General features: G+C 47.8%; 1 protein-coding gene across 6 annotated transcripts in view; it reads right to left on the bottom strand.

The window, feature by feature from the left end:
* The window catches only part of LARGE1 (LARGE xylosyl- and glucuronyltransferase 1), a 524,421-nt gene that overhangs the window by 311,928 nt on the left and 191,441 nt on the right, over positions 1-21,052 (bottom strand). For 4 of the 6 annotated variants that reach the window (XM_059402154.1, XM_059402152.1, XM_059402155.1 and 1 more), the window contains exon 3: positions 6,691-6,810. The exons of the other annotated variants lie outside the window; for them this stretch is intronic. In XM_059402154.1, the coding sequence (XP_059258137.1) occupies positions 6,691-6,810 (120 nt within the window). The remainder of the gene's footprint in view (positions 1-6,690; positions 6,811-21,052) is intronic. 6 annotated transcript variants of the gene reach the window in all.

Here is a 21,052-nt window from a genome sequence, read left to right as displayed (position 1 = left end):
CCCCAGCACTGCCAAGCCACACCCTCACTAACCAGCCACACCCCACCACTGCCAAGCCACACCCTCACTAACCAGCCACAGCCCCAGCACTGCCAAGCCACACCCTCACTAACCAGCCACACCCCACCACTGACAAGCCACACCCCCGCTAACCAGCCACCAGGTCCCAGCTGTTTCACCTCCTTGGGCACCTCTCCAGTCAATCCCATTCTCTCCATTCCTGCCAACAACCCTACATGCCAGATTCCCAGCTGGGTTTTCTCTCCTATGACTTCAGCAGCCTTCCAACTGATCCACTTGGATCCTTTTTTTATTTTATTTTTTTAAGATACTTCCAGTTGTGCTAAAACATCACACAGAAAGCATCACGTCCGCCATCTCTAAGTGTACTTACTGTTCAGTGGCCTTAAGTACATCCAGACTGTTGTGCAGCCACGGCGCTACTCTTCGCTTCTTGCAAAAGCACAACTCTGTCCCCACACACAAGTCCCCCATTCTCGCTACTTTCTGTCTCTATGAACGTGGCTCCTCTAGGGACCTCATACAACAGAATCAGACAAAATTTGTCTCTTTATGACTGGCTTATTTCACTTGGCAGAATGCACTCGACTTACATGGTTTTTATTCCCATTCTATCTAAAGCACTTAGCATACCTACCAGCACTGTAAGGTCTCAAAGAATGGTCATTTCCTAGTAGAACCCGACTTGGATTGGTGCAGGAAAGTCACGCCTGACATGGTGAGATGTGATCCAAGAACTGAAAAATGAGACCAAACCAGGCAAAAACGGGAGTAGAATACCACCCAAACCAGAAGGAAAAGAAGTAGAAGATGTTGTGTGAGAAAGAGGTTGGTGTACTTGGGAAACTGGACACACACACACATCAAAACAAGACAGAGGCCAGTATGTGTGCAGCAGTGTGGACAAAGCAGGGGGGCTCTAGGCATTGGGCTGCCTGATGCTACAGGACCCAAAGGCCTTGGCAAACATTCTCTCTGAAGACCTCTGATCCTAGGAAGTTCCAGAATCAACAGCACCATACTTGGAGGGACTTAACAGCAAGGTCTCTAAATAAGTCTCCAAGACCACCCCCTCCCTACCCCACTCCACATACACAAGGATCATACGTAGGGCAATGACTCTGACGTCTTATACACATTATCTCCATTCATCCTCCTAACACCTTCCTGAAGCGTATATTCTCTTGGATTTAAAGAGAACTGAGCTGGTGAATTCAGCCTGTGAAAGGGCTAGAGTTTAGACAAAGATCTGTCTCAAACATCCAGGAGATTTTCATCAAACCATTGGCTCTTAGGAAGCCTGGAGTCTTAGGGTTTTGTTTTTGTTTTTTAATGCTTATGTAAATTCTTATTCCAAAAGACCATTTTATGTTTTTATGCATTATAGACAGCAGCAGAAGAAGTTGTAGGGTGATACTTTGGTAACAAAGGGTATTTTTGCATAAAACATCAAAAAGTGGCTCATAGAGATTTCACTGCTCACTATACTTGCTGAGAAACACAGGTCACAGCTCCGAGGTTCCCCAAAAGAAACCAGATCCTGGAAGGGAAACCAGAGGTGCAAGGACCAGCCACTTACAGGTGGGAGAATCCCTGGAGAGAGGTCACTGCTCATATGTAGTTCTTTGCATCTAAGAGAGTATGTCCAGTGGGTAAAAGGTGCACACCATATAGTTGTAGATCAAAGGCAAGAAAACAATTGCTAAGTATCTAAAAGTGGTTTACAAAGACAGTGAAGGAAAAGGGAGAACACTATAAAATGTACTAGACAAGTGAAAAGCCAAAATATATATCAAAGACCAGAAGTGTATAATAAAATTAAAAAGCTAAAGTCTATGATATACAACATGAATATTAGAAAGCTATTTTATGAATTCCATGGAGCCTGCAAGATCTCTGAACAAGGGTTGGAAAACTTTTCATAGGAAGGTTGAGACTAAATATTTTAGGCTTTCTGAGCCACAAGTTCCTGTTGTAACAACTCAACAGAACCTTTGTGGCTTAGAAGTGGCCACAGACAGTACATAAAGCTGTGTTCCAATAAAACTTTATTTACAGAAACACAGAGTGAACCAGATTTGACCAGGCCACCCCATGCCAACCCTGTCCCCGAAGGACAGGTGTTCTCGCCCATCCTTCAGAGTAGTTACACAGAGCTTGGGTATCACACAAGAGAGATTAAAATTAGATGTTCCCCAGAGTCTTATTTAATTTTTCACAAAACTCTACTTCTGTGAATCAAATGTCATTTATCCTCATTTTTCCAAAAAAGGAATGGAGGATCACAGACCTGAAACAATGTTTGCACAGGGCAGAGCCAGGGCCAGGGTCCAGGCGTGCAGGGCTCCTAGTGTCCAGGTGCTTGTCACCGGACCCTGTGGCTAACTTCTTATGGGTGGGGGAACAACCCGACTGGGAAGAGGACTGGAGAAGATACAGAAATGGGCCTCAAGATGTGACCACACAGTGGGATCCAATCTGCGGTCTTTCAGGGGCAAAGACAGAAACTCACTTATACCAGCCCGACTGGAAAGAGTTTACCAGAGGCACACGGAACTGTGTAGGAACAGAGTACTCGGAGTCTTGGGCAGTTAGTTCTCCGCATCTCTCTGCGTCTCTAATCAGAAGCCTCATGGTATCTCACCTGTGCTCTCCTCGGGGAGTGCGCACGGTACTCCTGCTCCACCGGCTGACGGCCACTCCTGGCTCACAGGCGCCCGCGGTCACGGATGCACCTGCCAGAGTGGAACCCCACCCCAACGCCAGCCCCTCCTGCTCCAGACCCACAGCTAATGCTCCAAGTCTGTCTGTCCGAATTCTGGGGATGAAGCGTCCAGCTGGGTCACCAGCCAGCACGGGGGTGAAGCAGGAGTGGTTCACAACCTCATTCACTTCTTCCAACTAGCCGTGGCCGGGCACAGAGCAGGCCTGCGGTCCCAAACACACATGGGATGCCAGAGCCACAGGTGGAAGCCAGTGGTCGGAGAGACAGGCAGAGCCCTCAACTGGCCTCAAGCCACAGCAAGGATGCCTGGGACCTGCGATCGGAGAGGACCAGCACCCGGAAAGGGACGGGGCCCAAAGCCAGGCTGGAATCAAAAATTTACTTCAAGGGAAGAGGGACGTGTTTACTCAGCTCAGGAAGAATCCGCAGGACTTGGACAGAGGCCAAATGAGAGCGGTAAAAATAATCCTGTAGATGAGAAACCCAATATGCAAAACTCCAAGAACACAAAGGGGGTGGCTGTTCATATTTTATGTAAAGGGATAACTTATTAAACAATTGTGGGAAGCCACTTTTTATCTCCACGAGGGGTGGCACTGAGGGGGCCACAAGAACAGAAGTAAGGGTCTCCTGTTTGATTCAGAGACGCTGGCAGGAGATTCCGAGAGGAGTTGCTAGTCGGAGCAAGGACTGTCTGAACGCACAAGAAAAGCTCAGCACAGACGATCCCGCGGATGTGTGCACAAGGCCTCGGGGGAGGAGGGACAGCAGGCATTCCACGGAATTCGCCACTTGACGGGAGATTTCAGTATGGAGACCCCGACCAGGCAAACTAATTTCCTTTGATTTCTGGGCCCAAACGGTCCCTTAAGGGACGAGAAAATAAAACTCCTGCTCAAGTTCTGTTTTTAGCACCAGCCCCAGAACTGGCTCATTCTCCCTTCGGCTTCTTTGAGCCGACCCAGATCTCTCCGCATTTCTGAATGATGTGCTGAGATCTGAGGGGAGCGCGGTCAGCCTGTGATGTGGCCTGGCAGCCCGGAGCGGAGTGCACCACAAGACCCGACCCTTCCAATCACCGTGAGGACGAGGCCTGCCTGAGACAGCCCTGCCTCGTGATACCCGAGACACTATAGTGGGAAGAGAGGGGGACATGCCCATTGATCCCTTTGCTTGATGTTGCTCTAATAAAAGAACTGACCACTGTGGGAATAGTGTCAATGCTTCAGGGCAGTGATTCTTAAAAGTAGAATTCTCTTTAGAGCTTTGTAAAACATATATATATATAATCTCTATTTGGCAGCCTCCTATCACAAAACTCCATTTGAGCAGAGATGGTTGGAATCCGAGAATCGGCCTTCTACAGAACTTTCCAGATGGTTCCATCATAGAGTCACGGCCTTCAGAACCTTGGATTTAGGGCACGAGACACTTCAGGAAGGATACATAGGCTGCTGGCAGAGAGAAAAAGCAGAGGAATAAAGGATCTCCGTGCACCAATGAGCTGGGTTCAGGAGTTGCTTGTCGAGCAATAGAGCAGGGCGTCTGAATAAATATAAAGAGATATATTCAAGGGGTGACTCAACAGAGGGCTGAATGTAGAGCAACCCCTCCTCCCCCCGGAGATGTTGGAAGAAGAGGCTTGTTGCTGCAACAGATGTGAGGAAGGTCTGAAAAGACTCGGAGTTTGTTTGAAACCCCACGAAACTAACATTCGAACAGGGAGAGGGGCCTGGGAAATGGCTTTCCAGGCAAACGTTCAGCTCAAAGGCAACAGAAGATCCTAAGGGTTCTACCAGGCGCTTAACCCAACTGCTCTTCCCTCGTGTTTCTCCTTCTTTTGCAGCAGAATACACTCCCAAATACCCCCAGGGTGTTTCAAAAGTAAGCCCCGTCCCCAAATACCTTTTAAATGAACCCCAACAACAGATCCTACTTAACCTACAACTGAGCTCGTCACTTCTGTCCAGGACACAATTTCTCCAGATCTCCTCATAGCTCAGGGAGGTTTTGGCCGGAACACCACCAGCTCTGAGACACCTGCCTTGACCACCCCATCTGAAACAGCTGCCTGTGGCACACATCACTGGTTATCTGTCTTCCCATTTTGCCTCAAAGCACTTACTACTGCTTGACCTTTCTTTTAATTTAAGATCTATCTCCCCCAATTAACATAGGAGCTTCCTGAGATCAAGCAATCTGTTTTGCTGATGTTCTTATCTCCAGGGTCTACAACAGTGCCTGACATAAGGTATGGAGCCAAATATTCAATGAATGGACAATGGATGGATGAACCAATCCACGTGCCAGCCCCTTTGCTGGTGTACAGGGTGGTATGGGTCGGACTGTGTCCCCCCCCCACCCAAATTTGAACGTTAAAGTACTAAGCCCTAGTTCCTCAGAAGATGACCTTATTTGAAAATAGGATAGCTGTGGATGTAATTAGTTAAGATGAGGTCATACAGGAGGAGAGAAGGCCCCTGATCCAATATGACTGGTGTCCTTATCCAATGAGAAATTTGGAAATACACAAAGAGAACGCCACATAAAGACTGGGGTCAGGCTGCCATAAGCCAAGAGGGAAAATGGCCCCACCAACACCCTGACATTGCCCTTCTGGCCTCCTGGAACCTTAAGGGAATTCTGTTGTTTAAGCCAAATGCGGTGTGCTCTTTTCTTTTTTTTTTTTTAATTAAATTTTTTATTTTTTATTTTTTATAAACATATATTTTTATCCCCAGGGGTACAGGTCTGTGAACCACCAGGTTTGCAGAGTGCTCTTTTCTTACGGCAGCCCTAGTGAACTAATATACGGGGACCCCAAAATCCGGAAATTACATTTCACTCTAAAGCTGTTCATTGTCCCCCTTTAGGCCACCCAAAACAATGTGCTGCAGGCCACACACCCACTTTCAGAAACTGGGATTTCCATGGAGTCTCTGAACCCTGATAAAGGATGGTGAGGACCTACTCTAGGGAAACAGGTGAATTCACAAGTTCAGGTATGTTTAGAACAAAGTAAATCCGCAGTGTCTTACCTGCACCCTTCTAACCCCAGAAGGGAGGGTGAGGCCACCGGAGACCTTTAATAAACATGGGTTATTTGGTTCTACAGTAACTACTGGCTGACAGTAGTTCTTACCCCACCCATAGCCAGCCTTCGGGGGTGCGGAGCATGAAAAAAATCTGAACGGTTGTGCGATCTTCCTGGTTCCCAATGAACAGACTCCCGGCTTTTGGAAAGGGCGAAGCCCGCCCATGAGTGTGAAAGATACAGATTCTTCCTGTGTCTAGCTAAGAGAATCCTGACTTTCAGATGTCTCATTGAGACATTACCCAGAAGGCAAGTCATTATTTCAACTCAGATGTCTTCTCAGAATACCCTCTTGTCAACTGCTTTCAAAAAAAGACTGAAAAGATGATGTTGTTGGAAATGTCATCTGCCTGTTGCGCAGAAGCGAAATCAAAGTGCTCTTTGTGTTAAATGTGACTATCATTGCACTTGAAATCCAGAGCATAAATGTTACTAATACCCTATGCAGTCACCGCCCCCCCCCCGCCCCAGTTAAATCAGCTGGCAGAGGCTGCAAAGACAGATTCAGATTTCTTCATTTTGCCACTTATTTTTTTCTTGTTAATTTAAAAATATCCCAGTGTTTTAATTGCACTCAGTTTAATGTACTATACCTGCCAGTTGCAACACACTTCGTTATTTATTTTGCTGGAAAAGCACTTAAAAGTCAAATTGCATAATTTGTACTTGTACATCTTTAAGGTAGATTTATATCTGAAGTTGTCAAATAGCATTGCTATTTGGTGGCATTGCGCTGAATACTAAATTTTAGCAAGTTGTCAACCCCTAAACACACGCAGAAACTAGCAGGAAGGAGTCATTAGTCATAAGCTATTAAAAGAGGAGTCGAAAAGTCCATTCAAATGTGTACCTGTTTGGAGCAAAGGGTCCGGGGCCAGACTGCCCGGGTTCAAACCCCAGCTCTGCAGTTTGTTACATGTGTAACCAACTTCCAGCCTGGGACTGAAACTTTCTATGCTGCATCTTCTTCCTGTCAAATAGGAATACTAATTAATACCTACACCTCAAAGGAACTCGGTGGAGATTAAATCAGACCACATGAAGTTCTCAGAAGGACAATTTAAGCACGTGCTAGAATATGAATCTCCACTACTGGAGTGGTCTCTGGGCTAAGGAGAGGGGCAGAGAAAGACCAGAGAGGTACATGATACAGTTACACAACACAGAGGCTATGAGCTGGCTGCAGAGCAGATGAGGGGCTCTCTGGGTGGGAATGGAAGAAAGTAGCCAGTAAAAATGACTGGCAAGTGGCACACAGGCCTTCCTAGGACCAGGCCACAGTGATGCGATCCATGACCATGCTGGGAAAAGGATGCCACATCCCCCAACATATTAAAATCAGAAATCAGGTTGATGATTTTTATTGATCATTTTTGTCCACATTGCAGTTGTGTTGGAAACATATAAATCGGTTGTGCTTTTACTCAAGTTCTTTAAAGCTACTTCTACACAGAGGTTGTAACCAAGTTGCACATGTAAATATTTTATTATTATTATTATTTAGAGAGAGAGCACAAGCAGGGGGAGCGGCAGGGAGAGAGAGAATCTTAAGCAGGCTTTGTGCTAAGCATGGTGCTGACTCGGGGCTTGATCTCATGGCTCTGAGGTCATGACCAGAGCCAAAATCAAGAGTAGGATGCTTAACTGAGTGAGCCACCCAGGTGCCCCGCACATGCAAATAATATTATAATGAAAATTATTTACGTCCGTATCGGTGAGGCTGTGCAAACAGTGTTCCTTGGGAAAGGGATGGTGAGATACTGAAGATGAAGAAACTCAACCCCAAGAGATTTACAGACCAAACCGGCCCTGGCTCCTCCCCTCGCTCCCACGCTTTGCCCTCATCCTTTAGCAAAGCACCTGTACTATTCCCTACCACCCAGCCTCCACCGTCTCCCCACAGCAGCCAGCTCCACTCCTGTCTCGAGTCCCCTTTAACACCCATCCATGGGGAGCGGGTGGTTCCCACAGGCAGAAGTTAGCTCGTCCTCAACGCATTCTGCCACTGCCCTTCACGCCAGCTTCCACCTGAGCAATTATCTCTTTGTGCAAAATCCTCTCTGGTCACATCCGTGTTCTCAGGGAACAGTAGGCTGCTTCAAACCAGAGCCCGTGTGTCTTTGAATCGCTGGATCCCCAGCCATGCACGCAGTCTGGCAGACAGCAGAAGCTCACAGAAAACACGCCGGTGAAAAGTGTCACCTACCGTGGGCCAGGCACTCTGCTGTGTGCCGGCTACTGGGTCAGTCGAGGCCCAGAGGGAAACCAGAGATGCATGGTTTGATTTTCCCGGGACGCAGGAGGCCAGTCAGAAAGCCCAAAGTGACACTGGCAGCAGGAAGCAGAGCTGCAAGTTCAATGCCAGGTCTCCTGGCTTCAGCCCACTGTGTCCGAGTGTCCGTGACCACAGTGATGGAAGTAACAACAGGTAACACGTGATGACCTCCACTGTAACAACACTGTGCTAGGCTCTCTGAATTTTTAGTTTATTTTGGCCTCACAACACTGTAAGACCTATGCTGTTACTCATTATTTCCAGAGGACAGGAAACTGAGGAACAGAGTGGTCAGGCAAGTTACCAAAGTCACACAGCTCCTAAATGGTGAATATGGTATTTGAACCATCTGTGATGCCTGCCTCTCTTCCCAGCAGGTGGGCTGTACCCACTGGGACAGCAGCAAAGCCCCTCCCTGCAGCCCTCAAGGAAATATCCAAACATGGGTCCAGAAGTACTAGAATAGAACCAAGGGTTCACTACAGGTGAAGGCCCCCCTCCCCCCAGAGTCTAGGAAGTGGCAGTCACCTCCATGTCCCTAGCAGTGGTGGTAACAGCTGGTGACAGCAGCAAGAATGCTCTAGGCTGAAGGCTGTCCCCCTGCCATGGAGGCCAGGAGGGCGGGGAGGCGCGGAGAGCAAACCATTCAGAGCTAACATAACAGTTTTATGGTGAGCAGCTCTTTAATAAGACGCGAAGCAAGATTTAGTGCTGAGTATGCTGGCCCTCAAGTCAGCAGCGTCAGAAATCACCGCAGGCGGGGACACCCGGGGAATGTGGAATGTGTTTGGGGAAGGAGTGTTCTAGGGTACCTCTCCCCAGAATTCCTGCTCTCGGGCCTCTGATCTCTTCTCCACCTGAGCTCCCCACCATGGAGGCGGTGACGACAAATTCGCAGGGAACACGGGAACCAGAAGCGATCACCGAGGCCAACAAGAAAGCAAAGGCCGAGAGACTGGCCCCGGGCTCCCCATGGGTAACAATATCCCTCACATCCCTACCACCCACGGGGCGTGACCCTCCCTCAAGAAACAAGACTGATACAGGAAAAAAACCCATGGAGGACCCCTCAAGAAGCTTTCTCTTTGAAGACTCATCGGGTGTTCCACTCATCTCCTGAGGGGCGCTGCCTGTGAGCAAGGGGGTGGCTCATTTGGGGATAGGCAATGGCTATATGGAACCCCCGGAGGAACCCGGAAATCTCCGGACCTAGATCACTGGGTACATAATACTAATTACTAGATGCTCGTTAGTACACCCAGGGGTGGAGACGATAGGCTGCCCGGTGCACTAAGCGGAGTTAAGCAGCAGAGACCTCCTCGTGTGACCTCCTTGTGTCCTCTTTTCCCTGCAAACCTGCCCACCCAGGATGCCCTCCGACGGCGCCTGTCCTCCCGCAGCGACAGTCTTCCCATTCTTCCCCCAACCCTCCCGCTTTCTCAGCCACAGCTTGGAGCTTTTTACTCTGCTCCTTCAAGGTGCTGGATGATAGCCTTCTGAGAGCCCCCACATCACCTCCGTTTCGAGGACTCTCAGGTGCCTGGGGCAGAACCCCCATACACTACCAAGCACCTACCAGCAGAGATTGCCCTCGGGATAGTCAGTACATAGTCAATTCAAACCCTGCCCCAAAACGTGCACGGGGGAGAGGTGCGCGCTCACTCGGCTCAGGAAAGCACAGAGGGCAGCTGGAGCAGGTCCTGGACCAAAGAAGGGCAAAAGCAGCCTGATGGGGGTAGGGGGGAGCTGAAACCCTTGGGAGTAGGGGAGGGACTGAGCGCATGAGAAGAGGCATCAACATGCAAAAGAAACCAGAAGCCATTCTGCTGAAACTGAATGCAGGTCTTCCCTGAGGCGTCTGTTAAAAGCATGTGGAAATCTCTGAAAATATGAATCCAGTAACCCATGCTACCTTCAAAACTGCATCCCTAATACCGAAATGATGGAATCCAAGCACGCCCCGCTGAGGCATCTAGGGGAGCAGGGGGGTTTTCAGTTTGGCATTATTAAGGCAAAGTCACGAAGCATTTTTCGAAGCAAGTATAAGAATGATGACATTAGACTCAGCTGTGAGGTTAGTTCAAAAGCACCTTTCTGGGCCACAGCCCCAGTTCGACTGAACCAGAACCCCTAGGCATGCGTCTCAGGGATGTGCATTTTTAAACCCCGCCCCCCCTGCCCCCCACACACAGTTTTTATTCCCGCTCAAGACTGAGAACGCATCTGTATAAAGTTGTGGAGCTGGGCTCGGATTCTGGCTCTGAGGCCTCAGACAGCTTCAGGAGACATCCCTCATCATAACGACGTCACTGCCGACGGGGCTGACTTGGGGTCTGGTCCTCACATGCCCACAACGTGGCAGAGGACGCCAATAAAGCAAGTAGCACACTCGCCGCATTGTCTCGGACCCTCAATCTTCTGGGCTGTGGGTGATCCCAGCAGGACCTCACCTGGTTGTGGGGGAATCACGCAAGAGGGAGACAGTCGTGGGGAGCAACTGGCAAAGGGCCTGGCACAGGTTAAGTGCTCAAAAGATGCTGTACTCTTCTAGAAGGGTACCTATCAACCCACCTGTCCAGGCAGAGTGCATATAAATTTACCATGTGTAAAAACAAACACAGAAAAATGTGGCAAACTGCTCTGCTTCCTGGGTCCAGAGGCACCCCTGAAACTTTAGTTCCACAAGAGCTCAGATGAACAGCAAGGAACTTGGTCTACAGCCGACCCTGTGGACTCTCATCAACTAGAGCTCAGGCCCAGCCCTGCTGGCGTCCCCTCTTCTTCTAGAACATCCGATCCGTTACCAGGTCCCATAAACATCCAGTATATCCACACACTCCTCAGCACCTCTACTCGGGCCACCCTGGCCTGGACCAGCCCCACCTCCGTCCTGGGGATAACAGCCTCCTTTCTGGTCCCCCGACCACAAAATTCCTTCCAGCCAAGGCTCTCCACACCGCAGGCCCCTACTCGGAGCCTGCTGATGTCACTTGCCAGATTGAGCAAATAAAAATACCCATCTGAGCTAAGCAATTATCCAGGGTTTATCCACAATTCAAACTCAACTGGCCATCTTATACTTTATCTGGCAACAGGATACCAGCGGCTTCCTATTACATTTGAAGTAGAAACCAATCTCCTTTCTATCATCTGTGAGCCCCGCACCATCGGCGCTGGCCTACCTCTGTTCCGATCTCTTCCTCCTAACGGTCGCTGGAGCCCATCAGACTTGTCCAGCCTCAAGACAGCCACGCCGGTCCGTCCCTCCATCCGGACACTCTTCCCTCGGATCTTTGTTGGCCCAACCCCTCGCTCCATCTGGGCCTTTGCGCCAAGACAGCCCTTGAATGAGGTCCTGTAAGAGGTCGCATCCGACCTCCCGTCTCCATTCTCGGGCTCCATCTCCTTCCCTTGCTCGTTTTTTCTTTCTAACATTCATTGCCACCTGAGAGAATTTCTTTCTTACCCACTGCCCTTACTGGAAAGTTCTAGGAGGTCATGAGGATACGCCCTGAGCTGAGAAAAACACAAGGCACGTATTCGGGGGAAAATAAACATTTGTTGAATAAACGGGTGTTCAAGGAGATGTCCCGTTCTGCTCTGCTCAGGAGAGCCACACGAGAAGCTTCGCCAGCTCCAAACGCCCTAGCAGGTGTAGATGGCTCCCTTACAGCCTGTCCTGGGAAAGTGTGGTGGGAGAGGGAGAGGGGGGCCCGTGGGGCCGTCGGGGAGGTGGGAGGTAGGAAGCAGATCTGTTGGTCAGGTGGGCACCATGCCAACACGGGTGCTGCCCACCTGAGAAGCAAAAATACGATACTAATTCTCGTCCTAATCTCTCTTGAATAAGCCTGCACTCAGCCCCTCTCCCAATGGTACTCAAACACCACGCCTGCAGAGAACTTCCATATGCTCCTTCTCTCCCCCAAGATTCAGCACAACCACAGGCAGACAGGGTTTCCGTCCTTATTTTACTGGGGAGGAAATCAGGTCGGGTATGGCGATGGAACTTGCCCAAGATAACACTGCTGATAAGGAGCCAAGTCAGGATTCAAATGCAGTGAAATGTAGCAAGCTCAAGGTAGAGCTTGCAGCCAGACTGCAAGGGATGGAGTCCTAGCCCCATGCCCTCTCCACCACAATGTCCATCTATCTGGTGGAGATACAAAGAGTACAAAGACATCATGGACTAGCCCTTGCTTGCTAACACTGCCTGGCACGTAGGAAGCAGTATCCAAGTGTCCATTTCTCTAGGCTCACATGTCAAGAGTCTAAATCCCCTTGCATGCTGCATAGCCTTTTTTTTTTTTTTAAGATTTTATTGATTTGACAGACAAAGCACAAGTAGGCAGAGCAGCAGGCAGAGGGAGAGGTAGAAGCAGACTCCCCGCTGAGCAGAGAGCCCGATGTGGGGCTCGATCCCAGGACCCTGGGATCACGATCGGAGCTGAAGGCAGACGCTTAACCAACTGAGCCACCCAGGCGCCCCGCATGTTGCGTAGATTGGAAACCAGACCTCTGGCTCCAAAAGCTGTGCTCCCTTTCCAGCTCTTTCCCCAGCCCCATCACCGTTCCCTCTGGACCTTGCTCTCAGCGGAAGCAGATTAAAAGTGGCCTTGCTGGTCACGAAGCCTCCCATGCCGATGAGCTGGGCCCTCCAGGATTCTTCTGCCGCTTCCCTTCTGATTGTTATGGGCACATTAATGGGTTCCGTTCCACCTCCCTAAATTTTTCAAGCCCTCCCCCACCCCAACCTCCTGCAATGATCCCCACCCCCATACTGGCCCTAGCTTTGCAAGGTTTTATGACTTTCCTGAGCACATACCCAAATGTAAAAACACTACATTAAGCACCAAGCCCTAGTTTAGAGCTCCATGCCAGTAAATTAAAAATTATAGTTCCCACAGTAACCATCTCTCTTCCTACCATGCCCATATTTAGAACTTTGTGTTACTGTACAGGCTGACAAATTTACTGCCTTTAATGTGTGTGTGTGTGTGTGTGTGTGTGTGTCTGGCTAAGTTATGAGGAATGCAAAAATTCCATCGCAGAACTTTTCTGACTTTGGGGAGGCTGAATTCTCAGCCGGGTCGTGCACAGGGGTCTCCCCCTGCCTGTGGCCCATCTCTCCCTGCAGGAATAAACACAGAGCAGACCCTGGCGAATGTTTGGGGAGCCACACTCCATCCCGTTCTGTGCATCCAGGAAGAGGAGGCCCCAGGCTAGCACGACTCCCGGTACTCCTGCCACGCTGGGAAACGGGGGCTGACTGCAATCCCTGCTGGATTTGGTTTGGCAAGTATCATGATGGATAAAAGCAGAGAGAGATGAGAAGGGGGAGAGGGACAGGCTTGAAGCAGAGGGTGGGTGGAGAGATTTAGGGAGACAAAAGGGAAATGGGCAAGGGAATACACAGGAGAGTCCAAAAAGTAGAAAAGATCAAAGAAAGAGGAAAAGGAGGGGCCACATCCCCAGGATTTGAGGAGGGCATGAGAAATGTAAAAATAAAAAAATTTTTAAAAATTAAATGGAGAGAAAAATGGTATGAATAAATCATCTTTTAAATATGTATACTGTGCATCTTTCACAATGCATGTTGAAGAACTTTCAGCCAGAAACTGGAGATGACACAAAGAAATGGAAGAACATTCCACGCTCACGGGCTGGAAGAAGAAATACTGTTCAGACGTCCACACGACTCAAAGCAACCTACACATTCAATGCAGTCCCTATCAAATACCAACAGCATTTTTCACAGAGCTAGAAAAATCCTAAAATTTGTACAGAACCACAAAGACCCCCAAATACCCAAAGCCAATGGAAAAAAATAAGGGAAAGCTGGTGGCATCACAATTCCAGACTTTAAGTTACATTACAAAGCTGTAGCCATCAAAACAGTACAGTAATGACACCAGAATAGACACATGATGAATGGAAAAGAACAGAAAACCCAGAAATAAACCCATAATTATGTGGTCCATTAATCTCCCACAAAGCAGGAAAGACTATGCAATGGTGGCATGGGGAGTGGGGGGGCTCCAGGCACAGAAGCTGTGGTGCTGTTGGCCCATAGGGGGCGCCGCCAGCGGGGCGAGCTGCATAACTTCCAGGCATCTGTGGAGTGGCTCTCAACCATGCAGCCCTGGAAGGTGGTCTGGGCACTCTCAGCGGCTGAGCTCTGCTGAGTCCTCCTCCTGGTGATCTACCATAGTTCCTGAAAGAAGGTCCCCACCTGTGGCCCCAATGAGCCCCGAAGAGTCCAAACCCTGGGACCACTCCAAGCGAACCAAGAGTTCAGATCATGCGTTCTTCTCCTGCACCAACCCGAACGCCAAGAAACCAGATCCCTTTACACACCTTTGTCCAAGTGCTGTGATTAAGTCTATAGCTGGCACCATCCAGACTGCAGAGAATCAAGAACAGTCACAGACCACTGCACTCCCTTTACTGATTAACTGTCCTGAATTCCTTTAAAAATCCTTGGGCCAGGCAGAAACCTTGGAGTTGGCTTGCAGACAAGAGTCCAGGAGCCTCCTGAATAAAGCTCATATTCCTTCCCCCACCCAAAAAAAATCTCCAATGGGGAAGGAACAGTGTCTTCACCAAATGGTGATGGGAAAATTGGGCTGCTACACTCAAAAGGAGGAAACTGGACCATGATCTTACACCATACATAAAAATAAATTCAAAATGGATTAAAGACTTAAATGTGAGACCAGAAACCATAAAAATCCTGGAAGAGAACACAGGCAGTAACTTCTTCGACATCAGACATAGCAGATTTTTTCTAGAAAAGTCCCCTGAGGCAAGGGGAACAAAAACAACAACAAACTCCTGGGACTACATCAAAATAAAAAGCTGTACGGAGAAGGAGACCATCAGCCAAACTAAAAGGCAACCTATGGAATGAGAGACGGTATGTGGAAATAACATATCTGATAAAGGGTCAGTATCCACTATATATAAAGAACTCACAAAACTCAACACCTCCCAAAAATCCAATTAAAAAATGGGCAGAAGAGATGAACAGACATTTCCCCAAAGACAACCACCAGATGGCCAACAGATACAAGAAAAGATGCTCAACATCACTCATTACGGAAATGCTAATCAAAACTACAATGAGAAAAATCCCCTCACACCTGTCCGAATGGTTAAAATCAACAACACAAACAATAAGTGTTGGTGAAAAAGTGGAGAAAAGGGAACATTTTTCTTGCACTGTTGGTGGGAATGCAAACTGGTGCAGTCACGCTGGAAAACAGTATGGAAGCTTCTTAGAAGGTTAAAAATAGAACTACCCTATGATCAAGCAATTGCACTACTGGGTATCTACCCAAAGAACGCAAAAACACTAATTCAAAGGGATACATGCACCCGGATGTTTATGGAAGCATTACTTACAATACGGAAGCAGTTCAAGTGTCCATCGATTGATAAATAGATAAAAGGAGATGTGTCACATATACACAATGAAATACTATTCAGCCATAAAACAGAATGAAATCTTGCCATTTGCAAGTCCCTCGTTTCCCCATGTTCTAGAAGCTTCCATGGGTAACCTCGCCACAGTGTGAAGAGCAGAGTCAGGCAGGCTGGATGCAAACACTGGCTTCACCATGTAATAGCTGTATGACTTTCAGGGAGTTGGCTGATCTTTCCAGGTGTGGTTTCCTCACCTGTGAGTTGAAGACAGTGGTGCCATCTCGTTGGTGGTCCTGAGTAGAACCAGTAGGTGATACACAAGTGTAAGGGCTGTAAGATTTCTAGTGCGCACGGTCATCACCCAGACCTCCTGACAACCCCAGCTGTAGGGATCTGCATCCCCAGTTAATGCTTGAAGACGCTGGCATTTGAGCTCCCGCACACACTCATGAGGAGGCAGAATTCTAACATGCTCCATGCTCCTTTTTCTAAAAACCAAGGGGAAGAGAAAGGAAGAAAGGACAGCAGGGAAAAGAGGAAGGTAAGGCAGGAGAGAAGCACTCCTTCCCCCTCAGATCACAGGGGAGAGGGGTGCGAAGGCAGAAACCAGAGAGAAGTGAGGGGAATAAAGGGAAAGGAAAAACATCCTGGAAACTTCCTGACAAAGACAACCAAGTTCGGGGCACCTGGATGGCTCAGTGGATTAAGCCTCTGCCTTTGGCTCAGGTCATGGTCCCAGGGTCCTGAGATCGAGCCCCGCATCGGGCTCTCTGCTGAGCAGGGAGCCTGCTTCCCCCCGCCTCTCTCTGCCTGCCTCTCCGCCTACTTGTGATCTCTGTCTGTTAAATAAAAAAAAAAAAAAAAAGACAACCAAGCTCAAGGCCATTTTTGGACCAGCTCCATCTGGGTTAGTGGGGTCCTCTAGCCAGCAAAGCCAGTGCCTGGAGGGAGGTCCCACAAGGCCACCTCCTGCAGTCCTGTCTGGTCTCTTGTCCCCCACAGCATCCGACCATCCAAGACTCTCCTGGACTCTGCCGGTCCCACGAACCCACAGCCACCGCACAGAACAGAGCTCAGGGGGCCCCTGCTTGGAATTCCCTCCACAGGCACAGACCCTGGGTCAAGGGCACAGCCCTGGCCGTTGCTGGACTCATCCTTCAGCTAGAGAGCAGAGCAACTGTGTTCTGGACGATTCTGAAGGGAAACACAGAAACCCCCCAAAGGCTCCGTGGACTTGCTCACCACAGCCCAGCCGCGTACCGTAAGCAGGTGTGGAGGCACAGCCACAGCCCCAACATGTGAGTCCAGTTGGCACTGGGAGGGAGGGAGAAGAGGTTGCCGGTTGGGAAGACTGGCTTCCCCCTTTTCTAAAAGATGAGGGGAAGGAGGGAATGAGAAATAGATCTGTCACGGCCCTACCACCACAAGCCACACACGCGACACTGATCACAGACAACTGGTGTGGCTGAGCACTGGACGAGGCGATACTGGTAAACTTATTTCCCACCATCAAATACTGACCACACAGTAAGAAAGCTTGTGAGCCCCAAAGTGGAATATGGCTCTTCACAGCCAGGAGGACACAAGTTAGCAAAGCCAGCGAAACATGGGCCTCTTTGCTCACAGCCACACATCTCCACACGGACTCGGACATACAAACTGCCCAAGCCCCGTTAATCTCTCCTAAGTTTCCCAGCGTGTCTGGTCCATCATGGCGGCCTTCTCACAAGCGCTTGCAAAGGCCATGGCTACCTCTACCCTCTGTGCCAGTTCCTTCAGTGGTTCGGACATGCCGACAATGGGAGACCCTGAAGGAACCAGGAAGAGCTGTGGCCTGGGAGGGTGAACCCACTCTTCTCTAGAGAACCCTAAGGACTCCCAGGGGACCAGGTCTCTTGCCCACTCTGTACCCCTAGTTCTCCCCCTCCTCAAAATGAACAGAGTTATGGTGTCTGTAATACTCTTTAAAAGGCATGCCTTTCCCTTGTATTTCAATAATTTATTCCTGAAACTAAAACATTCTGCTCCCCCCCCAAAAAGCTAACATGGAACCAATTTCCCACAATTTTACATGGGAAATGTTATAATTAAAATTATAAATTAAAATTATAATTAAAACTTCTAATGCACTGCATGTTAACCCAACTCCCTCCTCCCACTCAATTCCCTAAAATGAAACAAAGACATCATAAACATAAAATACCTGTATAGAAGTGACACGTTCTCTCGTTAGGATGTGAAATACTTAAAAACCTTGCTTCCTGATCAGGAAACTACTCATGCAGCTGTCAGCAAACAGTTGTGGTGCATACAGCAGAATGACCTTCCTTCATACCCACATCTCCATCTTGTTGAGGCCTGAGGTACTTTTAAAAGCTCCCAAAGATGGGGTGCCTGGGTGGCTCAGTGGGTTAAAGCCTCTGCCTTCGGCTCAGGTCATGATTCCAGGGTTCTGGGATCGAGCCCCATATTGGGCTCTCTGCTCCGCAGGGAGCCTGCTTCCCTTCGTCTCTCTCCGCCTGCCTACCTGTGATCTCTGTCTGTCAAATAAATAAATAAAATCTTTAAAAAAAAAAAAACCTCCCAAAGATACAGACGTAGTGAAAAGAAGGGCCATCTGTACCCCAATGTTCATAGCAGCAATGGCCACAGTCACCAAACTGTGGAAAGAACCAAGATGCACTTCAACGGACAAATGGATAAGGAAAATATGGTCCATATACACTATGGAGTATTATGCCTCCATCAGAAAGGATGAATACCCAACTTTTATATCAACATGGACGGGACTGGAGGAGATGATGCTGAGTGAAATAAGTCAAGCAGGGAGCATCAATTATCGCATGCTTTCGCTTATTTGTGGAGCATAAGGAATAACATGGAGGACATTGGGAGATGGAGAGAAGTGAGTTGGGGTAAATCAGAGGGGGAGACGAACCATGAGAGACTGTGGACTCTGAGAAACAATCTGAGGGTTTTGGAGGGGCAGGTACTGGGGGATTGGGTGAGCCTGGTGGTGGGTATTAAGGAGGCCACATATTGCATGGAGCACTGGGTGTGGTGCATAAACAATGAATTCTGGAACACTGAAAAGAAATTTAAAAAAAAAAAAGCTCTACAGAGAATTCCGATTGTCTGTCTATTGCATCTGCTCTATAACTTAATGCTTATCACAATACATTATTTTGTTAAAAGTATTAGATGGAAAAAAAATAGAAGTATTAGATGGGTTTTTACAATGTAAATATGTTTTTCCTATGTAAATGTCACTCCAAAAGTGTAATGTGGAGATATGTACATTCTATGAAATTTAAGTATTAGGAAAAAAACAAGAGGCAACAGCCTTATCTACAATCACCCAAAGATGGAAAACCACCCATGTTCACCTACAGATGAAGGGATAAACAAAATGCACCACACATACATACAGTGGGATGTCATTCAGGTTTAAAAGGGAAATTTGAATCCATATTACAACACAGATGAACCTTAAAGATATTGTGCCAAGCAAAATATGCCAGCCACAAGAGGGCAAATGTTGCAGATTCCACATACATGAGAGACTTAGAAGAACAAAATTCATAGATACAAAGTAGAAAAGAAGCTGCCGGAGGTGGGGGAGCACGGAGAAGGGGGTGCTATTGGTTAGTGAGCACAGAGCTTCTATTTAAGATGATAAAGCACTATTGGAAATGGGTAGTTGTGATAGTTACCCAACATTACTAATGTACTTAATGCCATGGAATTATACTCTAAGAAGGAAAGTGGTAAGTTTCATGTTTATTTCACTGTAATTACACAAACAAGTTGCAGTCTACTAGGAGCTCAACCCAGAAGCATGAAAGTCAATCTGGGAATGGATCTGGATCTAGTCAATCTGGGAATGGGGTTTTCTTGGTGACACAGTGACTTGTTAAATGGCAGGTGGAATTTTAGAAAACAGCTCTCACTGGTGGGATGTTTTCAAGAAATGTGGACAGGCTAAAGCATTTTAGAGATTCTCTCCACCTTTCCATAAACAGACTGCAAATCTAGAGAGATTACCCGTTCTCTGTAATGGCATCTTAGGGGTGGAGCCCTAAGCAGTCTTGTCTCCAGCCACTATCTGGAAAGACTTCTATCTGCCTGGACACTGACTACTACAACAGCAATGGTCCCTGTAACATGGCCATGCCTGCCTTTTGTGATCCTTCCTGTAAGATGGTTGCCAGAGCATCCAAAAGGACAGAGGGCAGAGATGTCATGGATATTTTTAAGGTTGCTTGAATCACTCGGTTCATATTGACTAATGTATGTGGGGAAGTTACAGTGGAAGCTAACCCTTGCCCAACTCAGATTTTCCGGCCACTATTATTACCTACAAAATCAGCTAAAATTTTTAAATGACCAAATTGATGTTGATAAACTCACAAAAAGATAACGTAGGATTAGGGAGTTCCCCCCGGCCCCACCCCTGCCAGGATTTCTTCCAACTATACAAGTTTGCACTTAACCTTATCACATAAATGCCATCTTTGCATGGCTGGCACTGACTTTGGGACTATCACTACACAGTAAGAGAAACAGGTTAGATACTTACTGGCATCTTCTGTGGGTGGGTGGATCCACACTACATCCCCCAACCCATTACTTCAGTCACCTCAATTATGAATCCTTTGTGCTATCCTGTTCAGCAAACATCCCCTCATCGCATAAAGTAGTGCCAGGCAGCCGGAGTGACTTTCTCAAGAACCAACTGCTGCTTGAGGCAGGAAAGAAAGGGACCATACATCCCACCAATTTTTAAGAATTTTTTTTAACATTTCCTTATGAAATTTTCCAGCACACCATAGAGGTGAAAGAATTTTACAGTGAACTTGTATATCCCCATATCTACAATCTGCATTAATAACGTACCAGGCTTTATCACATCTACCCATCTATCCATCAACCCATCTTTTTTTTTTTTTTTGAAAAATGCATTTCAGGTGCACCTGGGTGGTTCAGTGGGTTAAAGCCTCTGTCTTCAGCTCAGGTCATGATCCTAGGGTCCCGGGATCGAGCCCCAAATCGGGCTCTCTGCTCAGCGGGGAGCCTGCTTCCTCCTCTCTCTGCCTCTCTGCCTACCTGTGATCTCTGTATGTCAAATAAATAAATAAAATCTTAAAAAAAAAATGCATTTCCAAACAGTAAGTTAGTCATGAGTAGAGATTCCCTAGGCGCTACGGTATGGAGAGCATCAACAAAGGTTCATAATGTGTGTTTGCCTATTTATTTATTGAGGAAAAAGGCACCTTATTTTAAGATTTTACTTATTTGGGAAACCTGGGTGGTTCAGTTGGTTAAGCAAATGCCTTTGGCTCAGGTCATGATCCCAGCGTCCTGGGATCGAGTCCCACGTCGGGCTCCTTGCTCAGCGGGGAGCCTGCTTCTCCTTCTGCCTCTGCCTGCCTCTCTGCCTGCCTGTGCTCATTCTCTCTGACAAATAAATAAATAAAATCTTAAAAAAAAAAAAAGATTTTATTTATTTGACACA

The sequence above is a fragment of the Mustela nigripes genome, chromosome 6 (genome assembly GCF_022355385.1).
Source record: "Mustela nigripes isolate SB6536 chromosome 6, MUSNIG.SB6536, whole genome shotgun sequence".
NCBI lineage: Eukaryota > Metazoa > Chordata > Mammalia > Carnivora > Mustelidae > Mustela > Mustela nigripes.
The sequence above is the reverse complement of the archived record's forward strand: the minus strand, read 5'-3'. Positions and strand labels throughout refer to the sequence as shown.